General features: G+C 42.4%; 1 protein-coding gene across 1 annotated transcript in view; it reads right to left on the reverse strand.

Annotated features, from left to right (window-relative positions):
• Positions 1 to 20,413, reverse strand: part of GAD2 (glutamate decarboxylase 2) — a 583,816-nt gene that overhangs the window by 47,586 nt on the left and 515,817 nt on the right. The window contains exon 14 of the mRNA XM_086941658.1: positions 10,606 to 10,713. Coding sequence (XP_086797784.1) covers positions 10,606 to 10,713 — 108 coding nt within the window. The remainder of the gene's footprint in view (positions 1 to 10,605; positions 10,714 to 20,413) is intronic.

Here is a 20,413-nt window from a genome sequence, read left to right on the forward strand (position 1 = left end):
TCTCTATGATTAGAAGTTTGTATTGAGTTAACAGTTCTTTGTATACCATCCTATCTTCGTTATCATACTTTTTCCTCCAGATTCTCTCCTTGTTTCTGCATTGCTGTTTTAGTTTTTTAAGCTCATCGGTATACCAAGGGGCTGATGGGGAGCTTCTATTCCTGGGCATTCTTTTTTCTGGTACCAGTTTATTAGCCGCCTGACCCACCCAAGTGTGATATTGTTCAATAACGGTTTCTGGATCAATGGCCCATACGGGTGTAGAGTTCTGTAACGCCTCCTTAAAACAGGGAATATTGATGTCTTTCCAGACCTTGAACATTTCTCGTTTAGGGGGGAATATAGTGGCGGTAGATGTTTTTTTGGTTTGTATGGTTGCCAGTACCAGGTAATGGTCGGACCAAGTCATAGGAAGGACATCAGTTACTAATATATTTTCCAAGTTTGTGAAAATACCATGTAAGGTATGGCCTGCATTATGAGTAGGTCCTTTCACCAGCTGAGATAGACCAAAAACCTCCATTTCGGATTGCAGAGATGTGGTGTCCTTGTCTTCACTACATTCCAAATGGAAATTAAAATCACCTAATAGAGTTAACGAATTGTCAGTAGCTGAAGTTTCTAGGATGGTGAGTATTTCTGTCAAAAAATCCACCCGAGTTTCTGGTCTTCTATATAGTAATATGCCTTTAAAATTATATGAAGGGGAGAGATAAATATCAAATTGAAGCGCCTCACATGCCTTTGAAGGAATGGCAGTGGTGCAAATTTTAAAAGATGCTGCCATCACAATTTATAAAGCTAGATCCATATCTATTGCTACTTATGGCCCTTGGGTCTGGGGATTCACTGACTGCTCGTCATTACAGATTATTGAGAACAAATTTCTAAGAAAGCTGCTGTTGCTCACTGGTAATATCCATTCCATCATAGCCCATGAAGAATTAGGACTGCAGTATCTGGGAGTCAGAGTAAGGATGGCTCTAACTTTGATTTTGCTTTCAGTTTGGTCCAGGCCTGAAGCGGGATTGACACAGTCACTGATTTCTAACTGCCTAAACTTGCCAGGTGTATGCAAGAGTAGGTGACTCATGTATGTGAAAAAATACTTACAGGCAATTAACAGATCTGAGCAATTCACTAACCCAGTGTGCATAAATATCCAGGTCAGACATCTGGTCAAGAGAGAACTTTAAAACCAGATAGTTGAAGAGAGGTGGAAGGTCGAACTAGGATAGGGAATGGGGGTGGCATATCTAACCTTACGCACGTCCCTCAATACCGAGCCATACCTCCTAAGGGTTCCTCAACATTGCAGGCATTATTTGACAAGGTTTAGGCTTGGCCTGGTCCACTTTTTAGTGGCTTACCCTTCCTATGTGTATACTCAGTTGCGGCCCGTGGAGAGAGTTCCGTGGGGCGGAAAGGCGGGGCGGTGGGGCAGGGTGGGGGGTAGTAAACACCAGAATATGGATGATTGCAGGTAGGTAAACAAATAAATGAATAAAACGAATTGCGCTGCGTGTCCTGCATTGCAAAATGCGATGCAGTGAGCGGTATGAAATTTGTTTTATTAATTTAATTGTTTACTTACCTGCAATCATCCATATTCCGGTGTTTACTACCCCCCACAGTGACCCTCCCCTGCCCCGCCCCACCTCGCCTTTCCGCCCCACGGAACTCCCTCCACGGGCCGCAACTGTGTATACTGCAGAAGAAGTGGCACCTCAATCTCAACTACATATGTTCTTTTTGCAGGCTGTATTATGAGCAGAGAACTTGGACCTTAATTCCTCCTTTAAGGTCTCTAAATATCAAGCAGTGTAAAGAAACCTTGATGTATTTGCAACTAATTCAAACTGACCAAGTATGTTTTACAATGTACATATTTATTTCTTTTGTGGTCAAAGTTAGGGGAAAGGGGGGGAAACAAGCCTTTTTCAATACATAGTCTACCTTTGTTAGTAAGAGCTATCAGTTGTATGCAATGTCTGATTGAGGGGTTGGTTCAAATGGTTTTTTATGTCTTTTTTTGTATGTCATCAGCTGCCAAAGTCATGTTCAATCTTCCCTCTATTTGAACAATAATGATGAATTACTAAGGGGCTTTGAAATTGATTTTAGGGCTGTATTTGTTTTAAGAATGGATTCATGTCTACATTTTGAGACATTTTAATATTGACTCTGATAACTTATATTTTGTGCTTGTTTGCACAGTTTGCTATGGGGATTAACCCCCTTCTAACTAGCTTTTATATGCATGTATGCTTTTATGGTTTATTTTTTCACTGAAAAAAGCATATTTGAACTTGATCTTGAACTTGAAATATAAATAGGCGCAGATGAGCCTCTTGAGTATTTTCCCTTTCGCTAGGTTCAATATGGGCGGTTTAAATTCCTATCAGTCTATATGAAAGCTATGTGAGATGATCATGGGGTTACCTATAGGTTCCCCACACAATACTGCCTCCATACCAATGGACTTGCTGAAAGATTTAACAAGACAATGATTCACTGGCCCCATCAAAAGGATGGGGCCTCCCTTTTGTGCTTTCTTTTTACCCAAAGGGAGGTGCGGAGGTGCCAGAAGAGGGAGTTGGTTACAGCCCAACATGAGCTTCAGCTCCCAATAAGAGTCCCACTAAGTTTAGTGAAAGATTAATGAAACAAGAACTCCAGACAAAAGACTCATGACATAGTTAACAGATTGATGAAGGCTCTGGAACAAGATTTTGCTGTAAACTCTAATTGGTAACAAATATGTAAAGGTCTGTTAAGAAGTGCCTAGTCACCGGTATGATGGAAAGGTCACTCTTCTTAGTTATTACTTCCCTGGACTGAAAGGCTAGATGAAGAAACATGAATACCAAGACCCTCAGGACACGGAATCAGGACCTTGCAAAGTGCTTATCAAAGTTAGCAAGGCAAGCTTTCTCAATGAGCAGGAGAATATAGGACAAACAAAGACAGTACCACATGCCAACTGCCTGCAACCTGACTTTCTCACTGATGCCATGGTGATATCAATTCGGCAAGATGAGAGATAGGAGGAAAAAAGTGAACCGAGAGACTCTCCCTGAATTGTGGTCCAGCACAGAGAAACATTGTTCAGAGAAGTGGTACATTTTTCTCCTGATCCGACAGAAGGACAGACGTGAAACTGTAAGAAAGTGGTATGTCATTACTTTGACCTATTTTCCTTGCAGCCTGGATCACTAAATTTTATTTGCATGAAATTGGCACTGGAGACAGCTGTCCTTGCAGGAACAAGCCAGCATCAAGGAGGGCATAACTAAGACTTATTTGTGATTGACACCTTAATCGAGCCTTAGTTCAATCAGGCTGTATTGTTGCCAGACCCCAGGCTATTGGTGAGGGCTTAGAAGGTTGTCAAAATATTGGAGGATTTCAGGGTCACCTTGATAAACAACATTACTGTCTATAGCTCGACCTGACAGGACCACCTTTTATATCTCAAGATACCTCAAGAAAGTGCCCTGTGTTATATTCTATTGTATTTTAGGTGCATTTTTATAGCGCTGCTTATGCTTGAAGTCGGGCTGAAGCACATTAGGAGACAGGTACCATGCTACACTGTGAGGAAATGCTAGGTTGTAAGAGTGTTAGAATTACAGGGTTCCTTCTGTGTTTTGACGTTGCATGTGAGTGACCAGAGTGGTGCTGCTTTGTTGACTTAGGTCACTGAGAGATAGACCACATGCATTTTCCAGTGAGGTACTGTTGATTTTGCCTTCTTATATCTGACTATGTCTGGCTATGTAGGTCTCAATAAATGTACTGAAGAATGGGAGTACATGGGGTGCATTCGATAAAGGCAGCCATATATGAGCAACTTTTTAATCCCTGAAGGGGGAACAAATTGACCCTTTGATATAGGACAAATGCAACCAACTGGGCTGAATCATTTCAGACTGTTCATGGCCTGCACTATACAGGTCATGTATGGAATCCATGTAATAACGTGGATCGAATGCTATTCACCATCAGGATTGGTCATTATACCTAGATATTAGTATAGTTCGCCCATTAGACACAGAAGGGGTACCCAAGGAAGAGACAGGTGGCTCAGCCATTTAAGTGTTTCCATAAGGACTGTTCATGGATGGCAGTGGAGTGACACACAGGGTGCATTTTGTTACAGATGGAACACCTTAGTTCATACAAGGTTCCTTTACCCAGGTCTGGTTTTGAGGAACTTGAGGACAAGCAATAGCTGCGGGGAATAAATATCCTATAGAGAATTGCGTGGAGTGACCTGTGAGAACATGCGCAGGTCTGTATAAAGTAGCCATAGTTAAACTGATGGAGCAATTGGAAATGGTTGTAATTAGTATGTATACAAGCAAAGGTGCCACTATAGAGGGTACTCTTGTAGCACCAACACAGGACCACTTAAGGGTGTTCTGTACAGGTGACCTGAGTCAAAAGGTCCAGCCAATATCAAAACAGATGGGACAGGAGAAAACAAGCAATGTAAACAAATATGGCAAGTCACATCATGAGATTATGGTTTACTGTCCAGCTTTAGTGCCATTACTATGGAATCTAAAACTGTATCTCAGAACAACAGCAAGGGTATGTCTTCGTGTTTGAACTATTGTGAAGGGATCATTCACTTATAACGTTTTATTATAGTGTTTGAATATCCTGTTTTTCAACATCCTCTGCCTTTCTGTACACTAACATAAGGGGAAATACACCAGACACTCTACTCACGAACTCTAATCTCGAAAAACATTTAAAGGGATGTATTACAAATGTCCTCCTCAGCCTATCCATCATAAAATGTTTATATAACCCCAATGTAGCATCTGCATATAGGCATGAACTTGTGTATAGTTGGTCTTCATTAGTGTGGTATGCCCCCGTAGGGAAACTGATTACTTCTGGAATGTAGATACCATCTCATTTGCATCTGACATTGCAGGTGTCTGTGGTAAGTTTGACCCCTGGTGAGAGCCCTAAACTGGTATCGTCTCAGTGCCCAACAACCATATGGCAAAGGCCTCCCTCTCAATGGTGGCCCATCATTTTTACTGCTGCTGATGCCACTGTGGTGTACTTGGGTTAGAGGATCTTGCGGCTACCTCTGCTGTGTACCTGTTCGATGTGAAGGAAGCTTGTAATGCTACTGCCTGTACAGTGCTTGATCTCTGTGAGGGAAGCATGCCCTGCTACCTATCTGCTGTACCAAGTTAAGCATGTTTTGTAGAAGATTGTGAAAACCTTTTACCCATACAAGCGCCCAAACTATTTTAGACAATATTTATTTAGAGCTGATATGACCAAAGTCTTCAATTTTTTTGCTAAAATACTAAGTATGTTTGCCTTTACTTCTTGATTTGATTACCTTTATGAAATACAATCTATTTTGATGGGTAGGTTAGAGGTGCCTTGAAGATGTATATTTCTATGAGAAGCATTAGTCAACACACAAATCTGACAATGACATATTACTAATGAGTTTCCCTTGCACTCCTAATTAAATCTTGGTGACAGTTCGCTTTCTTACAAAGTTCCACTTCCCACCTCCCACCAACCAATGACAATCCAGGGGCGGAGACAGATGTACTATCAGTCGGGTGGTGGTATTCCCGCCTCTGTCTCAAAGAAAGAGGGCTGCCAAGTAACAGCTGCCTGTCTCACAAATACTCCTCAACCAATATATCTAATGGACAGCAGCATTGGAACATATTACATATTAGGTTTACCAGTTATAGGTAGGTCTGTAGAAACAGACATATAACTTGCATAGGGAGAAGTTTGTCGGCCGCGTTCGACACGGTGGACCATAACATCCTGATCCACCGTGTCGAACAGGCCGGCATCCAGGGGTCTGCCCTTAAATGGACAGAGTCCTTCCTGACTGAAAGAACACAGGCTGTCCGCCTTGGTCCATACACTGCGGACAAAACCCCCACGTCTTGTGGAGTTCCCCAGGGTTCCTCCCTCTCGCCCCTACTGTTTAACCTTTACCTCCGGCCCTTGATCCACTCTCTTCAGTCATGGAACATCACAGTGTACAATTACTCTGACGATTTGCAGATTGCCTTTCCACTTAACTCCCCGAATGCCGTCAGTAACTTTCATGCCGTCATGATCCACAAACAACAGTGGATGAATTACAACCAACTCAAATTAAATCCTGGGAAAACAGAGCTTCTACTCCCTGGATCTAGCCCTACCCATTGGGGCGCGCAATTTTGGCCTGTGGAGCTGGGATCCCCCCCAGTCCAGGCCAAATCTGTAAAAAGCTTGGGTGTGATCATTGATAGCGAGCTCTCCCTCAAAGCCCAGGTAGGTGCTGTGACCTCCTCCTGTATGCACCAACTCCGGAAAATTCGTAAAGTCAGTCGCCTATTGCCTCATGCCGCATTGGTTCAGGTCATCCTCTCCCTGGTACTATCCCCATTGGATTTTTCCAATTCCTTGTACTATGAACTTCCACAATTTCTGTCTCGTCGCCTCCAGGTAGTACAGAACCAGGCGGCTCGCCTCATTTATAAAACTCCCAAGTGGCAATCGGCAAAGCCCATGCTCCACAGACTCCATTGGCTGTTTACGGAACAAAGGGCGGCCTTCAAACGGGGTTGTCTCACGTTTAAAGCCCTTTATTGTACTAGCCCCGTTTTCCAGAACACACTTATCACCCCAAACCGGCCTACACCAACCTCCGATCTGCTCATCTTCATCTGCTAGCCGCCCCCAAAATCAAAAAGAAGAAATTTGGCGGCCGTCGCTTTGCCCATCTAGCCCCCGCTAACTGGAACTCTCTCCCTCTCTCCATCAAGTCCAGCCTTACTCTTCTTCAATTCAGGAAATTGCTCAAAACCCACCTCTTCCCCTCCTCAGGCTAATTTTACCTCTTTTTGACCGTATACTCACTTACTCTGTCATTCAGCGCCAGGAAACCTCCGGTGTCAGTGCGCTTTACAAGTGTCACCTAACATAACATAACATAACAGAAGTTAAGACGAGAAAGAAAATGAAAGAAAAGCGAAACCTGAAAATCCACGAGTACGAATAAGAAACGTTAGAGGCGCAAACGGTTTTACTTCGAGCTTCCTCTCTTAAGACGGACAATGCAATCACCACACTTGGAAAATAGCTCCGTTTAGCCAAAGATTTTGTGTCTTGTGGAATTTAAAACTTAATGTGCAAGCAAATGAGTCTGATAAGATAATTACTCCTATCAACAGAAAACACACCGCTGCACGAAAGCCAACAGAATCCCACTTCAAACGTAAGAACTGTCGACTCTCAAGACATGAAAATCTCTTGAGCAGTTTAGGGAGAGAGCTGCTCTCTAACACCCTGCGTGTGTCGGACTGGGTGAAATGTGGCGTTGAGCCCTGCCCTGTCTGCCCTGTCTGCCCAGAGCATAAAAGAATGTAGCCCCAGCCAGGCCCTTTTCATTAGAAACATTATTAATACTCCCTTACTGGGATGACCCGGAGCAGATGTTTTTAAATTGGCCTAAATAATTACGCTATTAAACAGGCAACATCGGGGTCGCTAATCAGTGTAGCTTACAGGGCATTTCTATGATCTTTCCAAGGCAAAAACTCGGTAAAAGTGTGTCCGCTCCAAACACATGGTGAAGTTTAGGAATTCTGGACTCAAGACAACCGTAGTCCTGGAAAGAGCAAAAGGCCATGCTGATTAAAGCACATATTGGGTTTTTCGTGATGAAAAGTTGTAGGACTATTATATGGTCTTGTACAGTGGGATCCTAGCTATAAAACAAGGAAGAGCCTTGAGGGGCTACGCTTAAAGGATGTGCGTGCCCACCCGGATATCAAGACCAGAATGTCGATGGCACAGAATATCTTGGTCAATATATCGAAGCTGAAATATAGACAGGTAAGTAAAGGTAGATTTCAACACCTAACTCCGTATATATGGACTTTGTTGGTGGGTTTGGTGCCGTAACATAGATTTAAACTAGAGGTCTAAAAGGAGGAGTGATGGAAGCCAGGATACTTTTACCAACGATAGGTCCAAACGAGCAATAATTTAATTTTTGATGCCTTCAAATTCAAATGGCTCTTTTACTTCCACTCCTGAATGATGGAGAGGATCTTCGTGGCCAGTGAAGGTCATTGGCTGTAAGGTTACAGAGTTGCTGGATTTACCACTTCAGTGTCATCTGCTTAGTTTTGAAAACTAGCACCCAAGTTTTGAAGCCTGATCGGTAGCTGATCAAATGGTCAGGCATAAACATTGAAAAGGAGTGATGACATACAGGAAGTGTGATACCCCAGGTTGTTCCAAAAGGTTTTTTGCCGACCCTTGACTGACACCACTCCAGGCTTCTGATCTGCAAGAATAGACTTCAAATACTTTAAGGACACCCCAGACAACATGGCCTCCGATGAGTCTGTTCAGCCTGCGGCCAAAGCTGTCAAATGTGGCAGAGAGGACCAGCAGCATCAGGAGTGCTGGGTCCGCAGATTTAACAATATTCAGAATAGTGGCCTATATATCAATTAAGACAGGAGCTAGACCAATTTTCTCCATGGCCCCAGTTCTTCACCACAAAAATTCAGGAACTATGGTTGCGTCTCCCAGACTCTTTGAAACCAAGGAAATATGAAAGATCGGGCAATAGTTTAAAGAGAGGGGATTCAGGCTTTGAAGTTCAACCCCCTTCCTAAAGGAAATGTTAATAATTCCACAAGTATAAACCATTAAATAACTCCTTATATCATCCTTTCACAAATGGGGCAGGGCACAGGACTCCCTGGCAGGAACCAGGGTTATCCAAATCTTTTAAATGCCACCAATTCTTTAATGTAAATGTCCTGAAAAGCAAAGGAAGAGCCAGCCAGCCTGCTTCGACAGGTGGTCAAAGAGACATCCTGTCCAACCCATGGATGTTATGCTATCCCTAATGTGCAATATTTTCAGCAGAGAGCTCCTGCTTATTATCACATACGTTAGTTGGAACTTTAGGCATCAACATTAGCAACCTGGGTCTGGAGATGTCTTTCACAAGGTGCATTCAAAGAATTTGCCGCTACTCTGCTCTGCTTGTTGAAATACTAATGTTTGACTTTCAGGATAGCCTTTTGTAGGTTTTCCTAGACTTTTTCACATTCGACCTAGTAGCCTTATTGGACGGTTTCTGCAATTAACACCCTGCGTTTCTTGCCTTGCTAAGTAAAGAAGTGAGCTCATCAGAGAACCATATATTTGATTAGAATTGTTACAACTCAATTACTTTGGTGGTGCAAACTAATCAGCAAACGCCAAGAAGCATAAGGGCACATACTAGGGCCACACAGCCCCTCTGAAATCTCTCTGGCTCTAGATAGCACGCATGCCAACCCGTTGCTGGACCTCTCCATGGCCTGACACTGCTTTGTTCATTCCTTGTATATGAGGACCACTCACTAAATGGTAGAATGACAAGTCAGTCCCTGCTTGTGCATGACACTAAAACACATAAACACTTCTCAGACAGGCCACACTGCAAACCAGTACTCTTTCAACCAAGCACTCTCAATGGTCAGGGTAAATGGTATTATACAATGGGGAGGAGCAAATTATACAGTAGGGTTGAATAAATGAGGCACCAAGAAAAATCTAATTATGCAGTGTAATGCGGCTCATTTTCTAACATCATTACTGCATTGTTTTGTCTTTTTTTTTACACATATTAACACTGGTCTGGACAAAGGTTCCTGCTCATTAGGAACAGGTTAAGCCCCAAATACAGAAATAGGCAATTTAAAAAATGACCAATCAAATTTTGCAAAAGGCCTTCCATTGTGCGGAAATGTGTAGTCATGTTTTAAGTAACGTTTGATCCGTTTGAGTTAGAAACACATTTTTATTTTGGAAAAATCTGCATATTATGCAGCACCTGATGGCTATGTGCAAAATGCAGACAATCCATAACTAAGCAAGAAAACAGCGCAACCGCATGAATCCAGTGGCCCAGCGGTAACAAGACAAAATATCGAATTCACAATATAGAATTATCAAAATATCGTAGTCAAAATAGACAATGGACAAAATATCAAATGGACAGAATATAGTGGTGAAAAATATCGAATTGAAGGTAAGTAATTTAATATCGAATAGTAATTTTTTACCCCTACGCTATCCAACGCTTTCCCTACTGTTGCACTCACTGGAGTGGTAATAGTAAATATTATATTTATTATTTCATTAATTTAAAATGACTTTTAAGACATTTAAAAAAAATCGATATTTTGACTAACTATGTTTTTTAAAACGATATTTTTGATTCGATATTTTTGGACTTACCTGTTTGTAGATAGGAATTCGATATTTTTGCATTCTATATTTTTTCTTCAATATTTTGGTAATTCTATATTTGTGTATTTGATATTATGTCAGTGATCCAGCCCTGCCCAGGATATAGCATGATACCCTTCTGCTGAGGCACTGCAACATAGTGCCTCTTCAGAGGTATAAAGTGCTATGCAAATGCAATTAAAATACAACATAATGCATACTTCAAATATGGAAGAACAATTGTAACATGTTAAAAATGGATTAAAGGGCAGCACAGTATCACACACCTGCAATGAAGGGTCAACAAGAGGTACCTACCTTTCCATTGAACACCATTTCATATCCTTCCCTGTTCTTTATTTTATTGTATAGATATTCTGCCAGCTCCAAACACTTATCAACCTGAGCTTCAAACCCTTCCGTGCCCTGGAAAGAAAATAGAACAACATTCACAATCACAGTTACACGAAAATAAATGACCCAGCAAAATGAAGACATTATGTTGAGCAAAATAACTGCTCTATTTTTCGTGTGGAGGTTTTTTTTGGGGAAGACCACGTAATGGCTGTGGTTATGGCAACAGCCCAGTCCTTTCATGTTCAGCAGCCCGTGTCTGTCTAATAGGCCTCATTCCACTTTCTTGCTGTTTTGAAAGGTTGATCCATTCCGAGAGCCCTGGCTTCGTTTCAGAAGCTCTTTATCTGTTATTTTGTCTAGAAACGTGAACACGGCGTGGATGTGCTCGGCACATGTGCTCGACAGATTTTCCAGCCTTTTATCTGCCCGTACGACATTTCACAGAGCTGTAAATTGGGAGCACTTACAGAGAGGTTTACCCAGCACGAAACACCAATCCGGAAAGGGTATTTTTCAGAGCATCAAGCAAACACTGGGACCAGAATCACAAAGATTTTGATGTCACCTACTCATATAGTATTCCTGATTTACTCCTGGAATACTCGTGGCTTACTACTAGAATTCAAAAGTAAGCCATACGTACTACAAGGTGCAAACTGAGAGGAGCAGGGCACAGATAAGTAACCAAATGAGGGCTGCACTAGCCATTCTGCCACTCTGGCATCCTACATGGGCTGCAGATTAGGGGTTGGCTATCAGGACCAAGGCATGAACCAATTGCTCCTTTTAGGTTAATGTCTTCGGCAGTGTGGGTCTGGTATGAACATTTTTGCCACAGTTGATTTTGGGTTTGAGTCTAGCCTTAAGAAATGTGCAATATTTTGGCCTATATTACAAATACTGGTCTAACTTCTGTACCTTGTCCAAATGCTTGTTTGCACACGGATTGGTATTTACCACATGCGGGGAATACCTCACCCTATTACAACCAAATTGTAATGATAGTTTTAGATCCATCTTACTAATGTTCTAGCTAAGAAGGTTTCCGAGGCAAAAAAGCACTCTAAGAAATGCATCATGTACAGCTGCTTTTTCAAAATGCTCATTTAATAAAATAATCACAAATCAAAGGATCTCACCTGCTTAAACATCTTTCACTTTAAGTGTCTAATTACAAGTCGGGCGTTCCAAGGACCACCAGACTCATGGGAACGCAGTGGTGGTGGTGCTCCGACGGCCCTATTACAGTAATAGCAGGCGGACCGCCATTCCCCTGCCACAGCCGCCAGGGAACTACTGTTCTCTGGCAGTGTTGCAGCGGTCAGAAGGCTGCAATATGCTTGGTGGGACCGCAGCGGTCCCACCAAGCATATTGCCACTTTCCTCTCTGCCACAGTTTTCATGTTGGTTCATCCTCCATGAAAACCGTGGTGGAGCAGAAACCTGCAATAAGCATGTCGGGACCGCCGCAGTCCTGGCAAGCATAGTACGAGTTTCGGCTCCACCACTGTTTTCATGGCGATTCATCCTCCATGAAAACCGTGGTGGAGAGGAAACCAACCATATGCTTGGCTGGGCCGCCCTGGTCCCGCCAAGCATATTACGAGTTTCCTCTACGCCACGGTTTTCATAGTGGTTCATCCTCCATGAAAACAGTGGCGGGGAGGAAACAAAGAGGGCCCTAGTGAGCCCCCCTCTGACTCTGCGCCATGGGTTGCATGCAGGAGGGCACAACATGTGCCCCCCTGTGTGCATGCAACCCACTTACTGCATAGCATGGTCTTTACAGTCCATGCCGAGCAGGAACTGTTTTTGGAGTTCCCATTGGGGTGCCCATTTTCAATTATTGTATACAAAGCCCTGCCGAGAAGACATTTGTGACATTCCCTGAGGTCTCTGGTGAAGAATTCATGTTGAAAGGATTTCACTCCATTGGCCCAAGTTACAGCAAGCAAAAGATACTCTGATCCGAGAAGTGACTATGTAAAATAGAAGGCTAAGCATTTGTCAAAGACTATAGGAAGGTTTTTTTTTCTTCAAAAAGTGCACCTTCTTTGATTTGCAGATTGTATGTGTGGTCTTGTGAATATTGGTGAGTAGGTGAATGACAGAATGAGTCAGCCAGTAAATGAATTGATGAATGACCGAATACATGGAAGAATGAATGGGTGAGTGATTTAGTGCATAGATAGCAATATGGATCCATTCATGGACAAGTGGCTGCATGAGCAATTGGGGCATTTGCTTGTGTTCCTCTGCTTTTCCTACTGTGTTCAGCTATTAACAAAACCTAGGAACACTTCTCTCGAACAGCAAAGGTCAGTGTTTAACATGAAGGTTACCTGTTTGTATTCTACCAGCTTTTAACAAAAACCATACTTTGTTAAATTGCCAATTTGTTACCCATGGTAAATCAAAGAACCCACTTTGAAATGTACATAAAATGAAGATTTGGCCCTTAAAGCTTTAGAAAAACTACTAGTAAGTCCAGTTTGGTTGACACTGATATTGAATGCTATTTGCAGGCAACTTAAACGCCTAGGGCCAGATTTACAAACTGCACTGTGTAGTACATTGAGTAGTATACTACATATGTACTAAAAAACTTACTACAAAGTGCTATTCACAAACTGTAATTTTGTAGTAACTTATAAATTCAACGTATACTTCTGTATTAAGTCGAGCTCTACACATGGCTAACCACTGGTGCTGCAACACTATTCCATATAAAATAACAGAGGTAAGGACTTAAATAAAACCCTATGGGGACTAGTGTTAAATTCAACTAGAATATTTAAAACGGATACAAATATATATAAATATAAAAATAGTAAATATAATTATAAAATATGTACTAACCTATTTTTAACAAAAATCATAATGTAACATTAAATTGCATTAAAAATAAATGCATTAACAGAAATTAATTCCATACACCATTTTGAGTAATTATTTTGAAAAAATCTTCCTGTGTGATTTTTTTAAATTTAAACTTAACTAAAAATCATTTTATTTATTTGAATATATTTTTATTAATCAATGTTTTATTTAAAAATTAAGTTAATAGTGCAGCAGCATTTTCTTATGTTGACCCACATTTAAAATAAACATGTTAAATTAATTTGCTTTAATATTGAACAAAAATATTTTTAATATATAGTTTAATTTTTTTTTCTTTTCTATATACTTTACCATGTGGAGATCTCAAACTGACTGCAAAGTCTCCCTTTGGTAAATTGGTAAAGTAGAGTGAAAATTTTAAAATGCATTTAACTCAAAAATAAATAGTACAAATATTTTGAAAGAGCAGAAAAAAATGTATAAAAGGATACATTTTTTAATATAGATTTTTAAGTTGCAGTTTGTCATTCCCTGATAACAGGAATTCTCACCAGCACAGCACTGACATTCAGAGCACATCTCCATATGGTAACGCCATGAGGAAGTAAACTCTCACGGCAGTTGAACTTGGATGTCGACAAAGGGCGGCGTTGCTGTATTTGGTTAAGAAAGCCAACACCCTATAGTTTGCAATATAACGGTAGTGTGCAATTTTTGTTATATACTCATAAAATCTACTGCTGTGCTACTTGCCCGTGTAGAAAACCCAACTACATGTTGCATAAAAAGACATGACCCCTGCGAGACAGTAAACATTTGAGCTATCTTATTGAAATGGGAATGTTTTTACGTATTTATCGAGTGGTCACTCCATGACCACCAGCTGATATGTGCCACTCACTTGCCATATCACTGATATCCATGCTTCCTTTCTTCAGTGCATGCAGTCTCTCAATTGATTGGGACAAGGTGACAGAGCACTTCAGACTCTACCTTCCTAGCTATGACCTGGATTCCTGTTATGCTGGAGTGTTTAGGTTGAGCTAGTTTTCAATCAGCAGGGACACCTCTCTTGGGGTCCCTCATACACTCAAAGGCACTCCTGCTCTCTCAGAAGCATGGCTGGACTGGTCCTTTGGCAACTATGTAATTTCGCTGATACAGAAGTGCCAACTTCATAACAAGCATTGGCAAAGCCATTCATTCATTTCTTTATTTGATCCGTTTAAAAAAGATCATAAAAGCACAACATAAATACAACATGACAATTTCATGTCCATAAAATGTTTCATATCCTTTGTAAAAAGTAAAAGATAAGAGGATGATAATATAATATAGTTACCTGTTTTGCCATGACCTTATGAGAGCCACCCTCTGAGATAAAGTACTAGATAACTTTACCAAGGCCCTTAGGTACAAGTAATCCCCCTCTTCCTTTTTCTCATGCAGGCCCAAAGAAAAGAGGCTAATGAAAGACATGTTAAAAAGTCGGGGCATTAATTTGAAAAAGAACAGTGCAACTCGACACTGCCTAATGTTCTTCTGCTTTAAAAGGGGCTTAAGAAAATGATACCTCTCTTTCTTATAGAGCCTACAAAATAAAACCAAATGCAATTCAGTTTGTCGAATGGGGAACCACATGGTAAAGTCACTAGGTCTTGCCTTTGACTATTGTACACCATGGATGAAAATAATATAAAAATGAAGGTGCTAGGACTCAGCTGCCATGCAATTTTGTAGAATTTTGTCAGAAGTGTACACCTACAAAATGAGGCAATCCTTTTTTTCTTTTTATTAACCAATCCGGGATGGATTAGTAAATAAAATGCACAAAATGCACTTTTCTGATATAGTTCTAACACACATTTTTGATATAGCACTAATGCACTCTAAAAAAAACAAAAATCAAAAGGGGGAGTCGGTTGGAGGTGGGAAGTGGGCAGGGGACCATATGATAAGGAGGGGAAAGGGTAGGAGAGAAGGATGCGCTGGGATGGAGCAGCACACATATAAGGAAGAGTAGACAGGTTAATGGAGAAGTATATGGACAACGGTGGGTGAACAGGCTGAGATTTTGAAGCTTACAGACAAAGGAGGATGGGCTGGTGACAACGCGGACAACTGAGCCAGGCAGGGATAGGGAAGCTCAAGCACAATGGAAGGTAGATGTGGAAGCACACATAAGGAAGGCAGCGAGGGCAGTCAGGGATGGGGAAGCACATGGGCAATGGAGGTTGACAGTCAAGGATGGATATGCACACAGACAATGGAGGATGGTTGCACAGGGATGAGGAATCACACAAACAATGGAGAGCAGTTAGGGGTGGGAAAGCGCATGGACAGGGAGGGAGTGTGAGGCGAAAGCAAGAATGGCAATCGAGGGAGGGAGGGCAAGGGGAGAAAACATGAGCAAGAAAATGGAACACAGATTACACAAGTGTGCAGCTGGAAAACGCATGCACTCTTGTAGACTGACCAAAAGTAAAAAGTAGCACTTGAAAATAGAGTAGTGGAAGGACACAAGTAATGGGCCCATGGCCCAGGAGAGGGACACACATTAGAAGAGGAAGGAAAGCTCAAGGAAGTTGAGGAATAAGTAGCAATCACATGAAAGTGATAAGAAGGTCAACTAATGGTAAGCAATGGGCAGCCTATATTACTGCTGAAAGGTGACAATATATCTCTCAACAGACAAACCAAGCACTGTTTTAGGCGAAACCTGAATAAGTCACTATATGGAAAGACAGGGCCTTGGAGGTACCGAACTTCATGCTGAGAACAGCTTTACGTGCCTATTTAATCATACAGCAATTACCAAATCAGTTACTCCAACAATGAGTGAGGCAGTGCTTTTGGTCATCCCAAATCAGGGAAGGACCCTCATTATTGTGCTTCTTGAGAAATGGGAGTTTGTGAAAATTCATGCATCGTCTGGCAGGCACCAGCCACATACGAATGCTGTATGATTAAATAGGCACGTGAGGTAAGGGATTATGTCAGAGCTAAATGTTCTGTAAAAATGGGAAGTAAACCGCTTTGGCACAGGGGATTTATGCAGTTTAAGGCATTGATTTCTGTCTGAACTTTGTCCTGGTTAATTGGGCTACTCAGCTCTTCGTTTTGATCTAATGTTACTTGTGGTAACTCTACTTCCTGCAAATATTCAAGCTGTGACCCCCGCTTGGTGCTTCGGACTTATATAGGGTTTTATAGAAATCACTGAAGATTTTGGCCTTGTCTTCCTCAGTCTTGGCTACCTCTCCCATCTCTTTGCAAATATGAGGGTTGTAGTCTTTCTCATGTATTATTCTTAGATGATGTGCCAAATGAGTGCCCACCTTGTTCCCTTTATGGTATGTTTTGTGTTTGAGGGATAGCAGATTGAATTCTGCTCTGTCAGTGTATATTGCATCTAGTTTCCTTCTTAGAGCTGTGACCTTCCGCTGCAATGGTAAGGTGGGAGTAGTTATGTGAGCCTACTTTGCTATCTGAAGCTCTTTCTGAAGAGTAGGTCTATCTTGGGTTTTCTGTAGATAGCAGGAAGATACAACTTCCTCTAATTGCTGGCTTGAAATCGTCCTACATGGTGGAAAGACTAGTATCTTCAGGGTAATTTCATTGGAAAAATTATCGAAAGCCTTTACATATTCCATCTCGTAGGACACGGTAAAAACAGTGACGGAGTCTAGGCCGGGGGGGCCGTCCAATCTAATGTGAGCTCTACTGGGGCGTGGTCGAATAACACAATAGGATGAAAGTTGGTTTCCATAATCGCATGTTCTAACGATTGGCTGATAATGTGTAGTTGAGACATGAACATAAGCGATGGGAGTAGGAATAGAAGGTATAGTAATGGTTGGATGGGCGGTTCCCCCGCAGGCATCTATTAGGGCCATAGATGGCATTGCTTTTTCAATGCTTTAGAGAAACTGCCTGCGCCGGCTCTTTGTGGGTGAGTACTATCCACTTCTGGATCCCAAGTAAGGTTAAAGTCTTCCATTAATATAATCTTACACTGCAAATCCCCCCAATAGAGTAATGAAGGAGTTGAGAAAGGTAGCTTGTGCAGGATTCAGGGAGTAGATAGATGCTATCTTGCACATCTTGCCCAGTAGTGCCCCCTTCACCATTATTACTTTCCCTTCTTTGTCTGATTTGCAGCCTAATGGTTGGAACCTGAGAGAGGAGTGGAAGTGTAGGGCCCCTCCATTGTGTTTGGTAGAAGCTGAAGATCAATAAATAACAGGGTATGCTTTATGTCGTAGTCTGTGATCTTTGCTGCGTTTGAGGTGGGTGTCCTGCAACACCACTATGTTGTGACTTCTATCTATCAGGTATTTTCGCAGTTTGTGCCTCTTAGCTGGCAAATTGAGCCCTTTAATGTTCCTTGTTAGTGTGTTAACACCATATTAGCACCGGGTGGTCAATGGCAAACATGGTTACCCATCGTGTCTCTTCCCTGGTGTCCCAATATTTCCATCCTCTCCGTGGCCCCCATCTTCTTTCCTCCCCGGCTCACCCCACCCCATACATTGACTTGGTCTCACTATGGAATAAAACATAACTAACAGGACAAAAACATTCTGGAATATCGTCCCCCAACAGTTGTGTAACAATAGGGTAAATTGTGTTCTTGTAAGCATGTTACTCATGAACCACTTTAAACGTTTGAGCTAAGATAACATTTGATCAAGGTAACAGCATGTAAACTAGAATCTAAAATAAATCTCCCAAAACCACTGGGCATAATGCACCATACAGGTTCCTCCAGTTGAGGCGGAATTTGGTGGAAACGGGTTAAGAAATGTCCCTGTAGTGGGTCCTACCATACAGCTGTATAGCAGATAATGCGGAAAAAAGTCCTTTCTGGTATACAAGTTTTAGTCTCGGTGTCCGAGTTCTTATTGCTTTATATTCAGAAGTCTGGGTAGGCATGTCAGCCTATGGCTCAACTCTTCCCTGCTGTCATGACCGTCATTGTGAGAGGCATGGTCTTGCGCCACCAGTATATGTCGTGTTACTTGTGGATTGACCTACTGTTTGATCGTCTGGATGATCCTGTTCGGAGATTTAAATCCGGGGCAGAGCTGCTGCCTCCTGAATGTCTGAGAAATGGTATGACTTGCTCTGGTAGTTGAAAGCGAGACCAAAAGGAGAAGTCTTTATCTGGTGTTCTCGTGGCACAGTTTGTCCATAACTGGTTTGAGCTATAGGGCAATACCTTGGAACAAGAACAGGATACTCCTTGAAAGGATACCGCTTCAGTTTTCATCGCTGCCTGCAGAATTGCATCTTTCACTTTGAAAAAAATTGAGCTTCACCAGGACGTCTCTGGGACGCTTTCCTTAACCATGGTTCAAGGGACAAACCGGTGGTCCTGTTCAAGTTTCATTTTTGGACGATTCTTCCCCAGGAGTTCTGAGAACAGACCAAATAAGAAAGCATCTAAGTCTGATCACTCCATTCCCTCCTCTATGTGTTGTAGTCTAATATTGTTGCATTGTAAGCAATATTCCAGTTCTTCACATTTTGGTAGTGTAGCCTTTAAGTAGGTTTTAAGGTGAGCATAGGAGCTTTCGTGGTAGCTCACCCATTTTTCTAGGGTCTGACACCTGTTATCCAGCTCAAATGTTCCAATGGAGTCTACATCTTGTTGAAGAGCGGTGAGTTTTGAGGTGAGATCTGATCTAAGAGCTTCCAGAGAGGTAGCGAAGTAAGCCCTAAGTTCTTCTTACAGTTCTTTTTTAAAGTTCTGAAGGGAGGCTGGGAGATCGCCCTTAGTTAGTGCTATTTTGCCATCCGGGGTTGAAGGTGGGTGCAAGTCTCTTGTTTTAGCAGGTTGAAAGTAGCTGGACACCCTATTTGTTTGTCATTTTTTCTGAGTCATGTGGAGCTTGGATGCTAACACGGGAAGAAGATTGCCAACTAGGCCTTTTTTAGGGCTCCTTTAGGTGGGTCCAGGAAAGCCCATCTGTGTGTCTGACCCCTTGTTAGATACCTTGGACTCTCTTTGGGGCTGCTGACTAGGGCCAATCTGAAAAGATCTATCTAATTGAGGGGGTACAGTACTCTGCTGTAGCTGGTGGCATTGGCTCAATACCCGCCAAAGGTGGAAGGGAGCTTGTTCAAATCAGGGAAGTGGGTGCCTAGCTCACTAGCATTTTGCAACTGAGCTTTTTGAGTCGGTCTGGCTCTGCCTGCTCCAGGGCCACATGTAGGGTGTGCAGCATACTCAGATGATATTTGATGTGGTGCTATGGGTTAGCTTCTAGCCTAACACTTGCTGCAGGAATCACTCACGCCTTCAGGAAGGGAACCCCAGGTGCCTATCTACTATTTTATTACCTTTGCCCCATTTCCCGTTGGGGATGGGGGGTCACAGGGTCCCAGGCCCCAGGCTCGTTGGAGGCTCCAAATCCTCAGTGCAGCCTCAGGAGTTCAGTGATGGACATGGAGCAGCTGGGGATACATTGGCTAGCAGCAGTGTGGGGCACCCTATTCTGGCTTCTCCAGTAATCTCCCCTCCCCCACTGTCGTACCTGGTGAGTTTCTTGTGTGGCTCCGAAAGGAGTAGCAATGCAGCAAGTTTGACTTCAAATCATCTCCATTTGCTACACAATGGCAACAGGGTTGAACAGCGGTGCAGCTGATTTCCTCGCAGCTCCTCCACTATTTTAAAGTCAGGCTTGCATTGTATAGTCAGGCAACGAGGTCTCCCCCAGCGCAATGAGGCCACCACCCAATACAGCGCAGTTCTTCCTCGAATGTAGGCGCCGGTGTCCATGCAGCTCAGGCACACAGTGAGGGGTGGTTAGAGTTAAGTTGTTTTCCCCGAGGCCCCCGAGTCCTCTAACCTGGCGTGGGTGCTTCCGTTTACATTGCCTCCTCATAGTCCCATGTTACCGCACTATCCTAAGGGAGGGGGATC

The sequence above is a fragment of the Lissotriton vulgaris genome, chromosome 10 (assembly GCF_964263255.1).
Source record: "Lissotriton vulgaris chromosome 10, aLisVul1.2, whole genome shotgun sequence".
Classification (NCBI taxonomy): Eukaryota; Metazoa; Chordata; class Amphibia; order Caudata; family Salamandridae; genus Lissotriton; species Lissotriton vulgaris.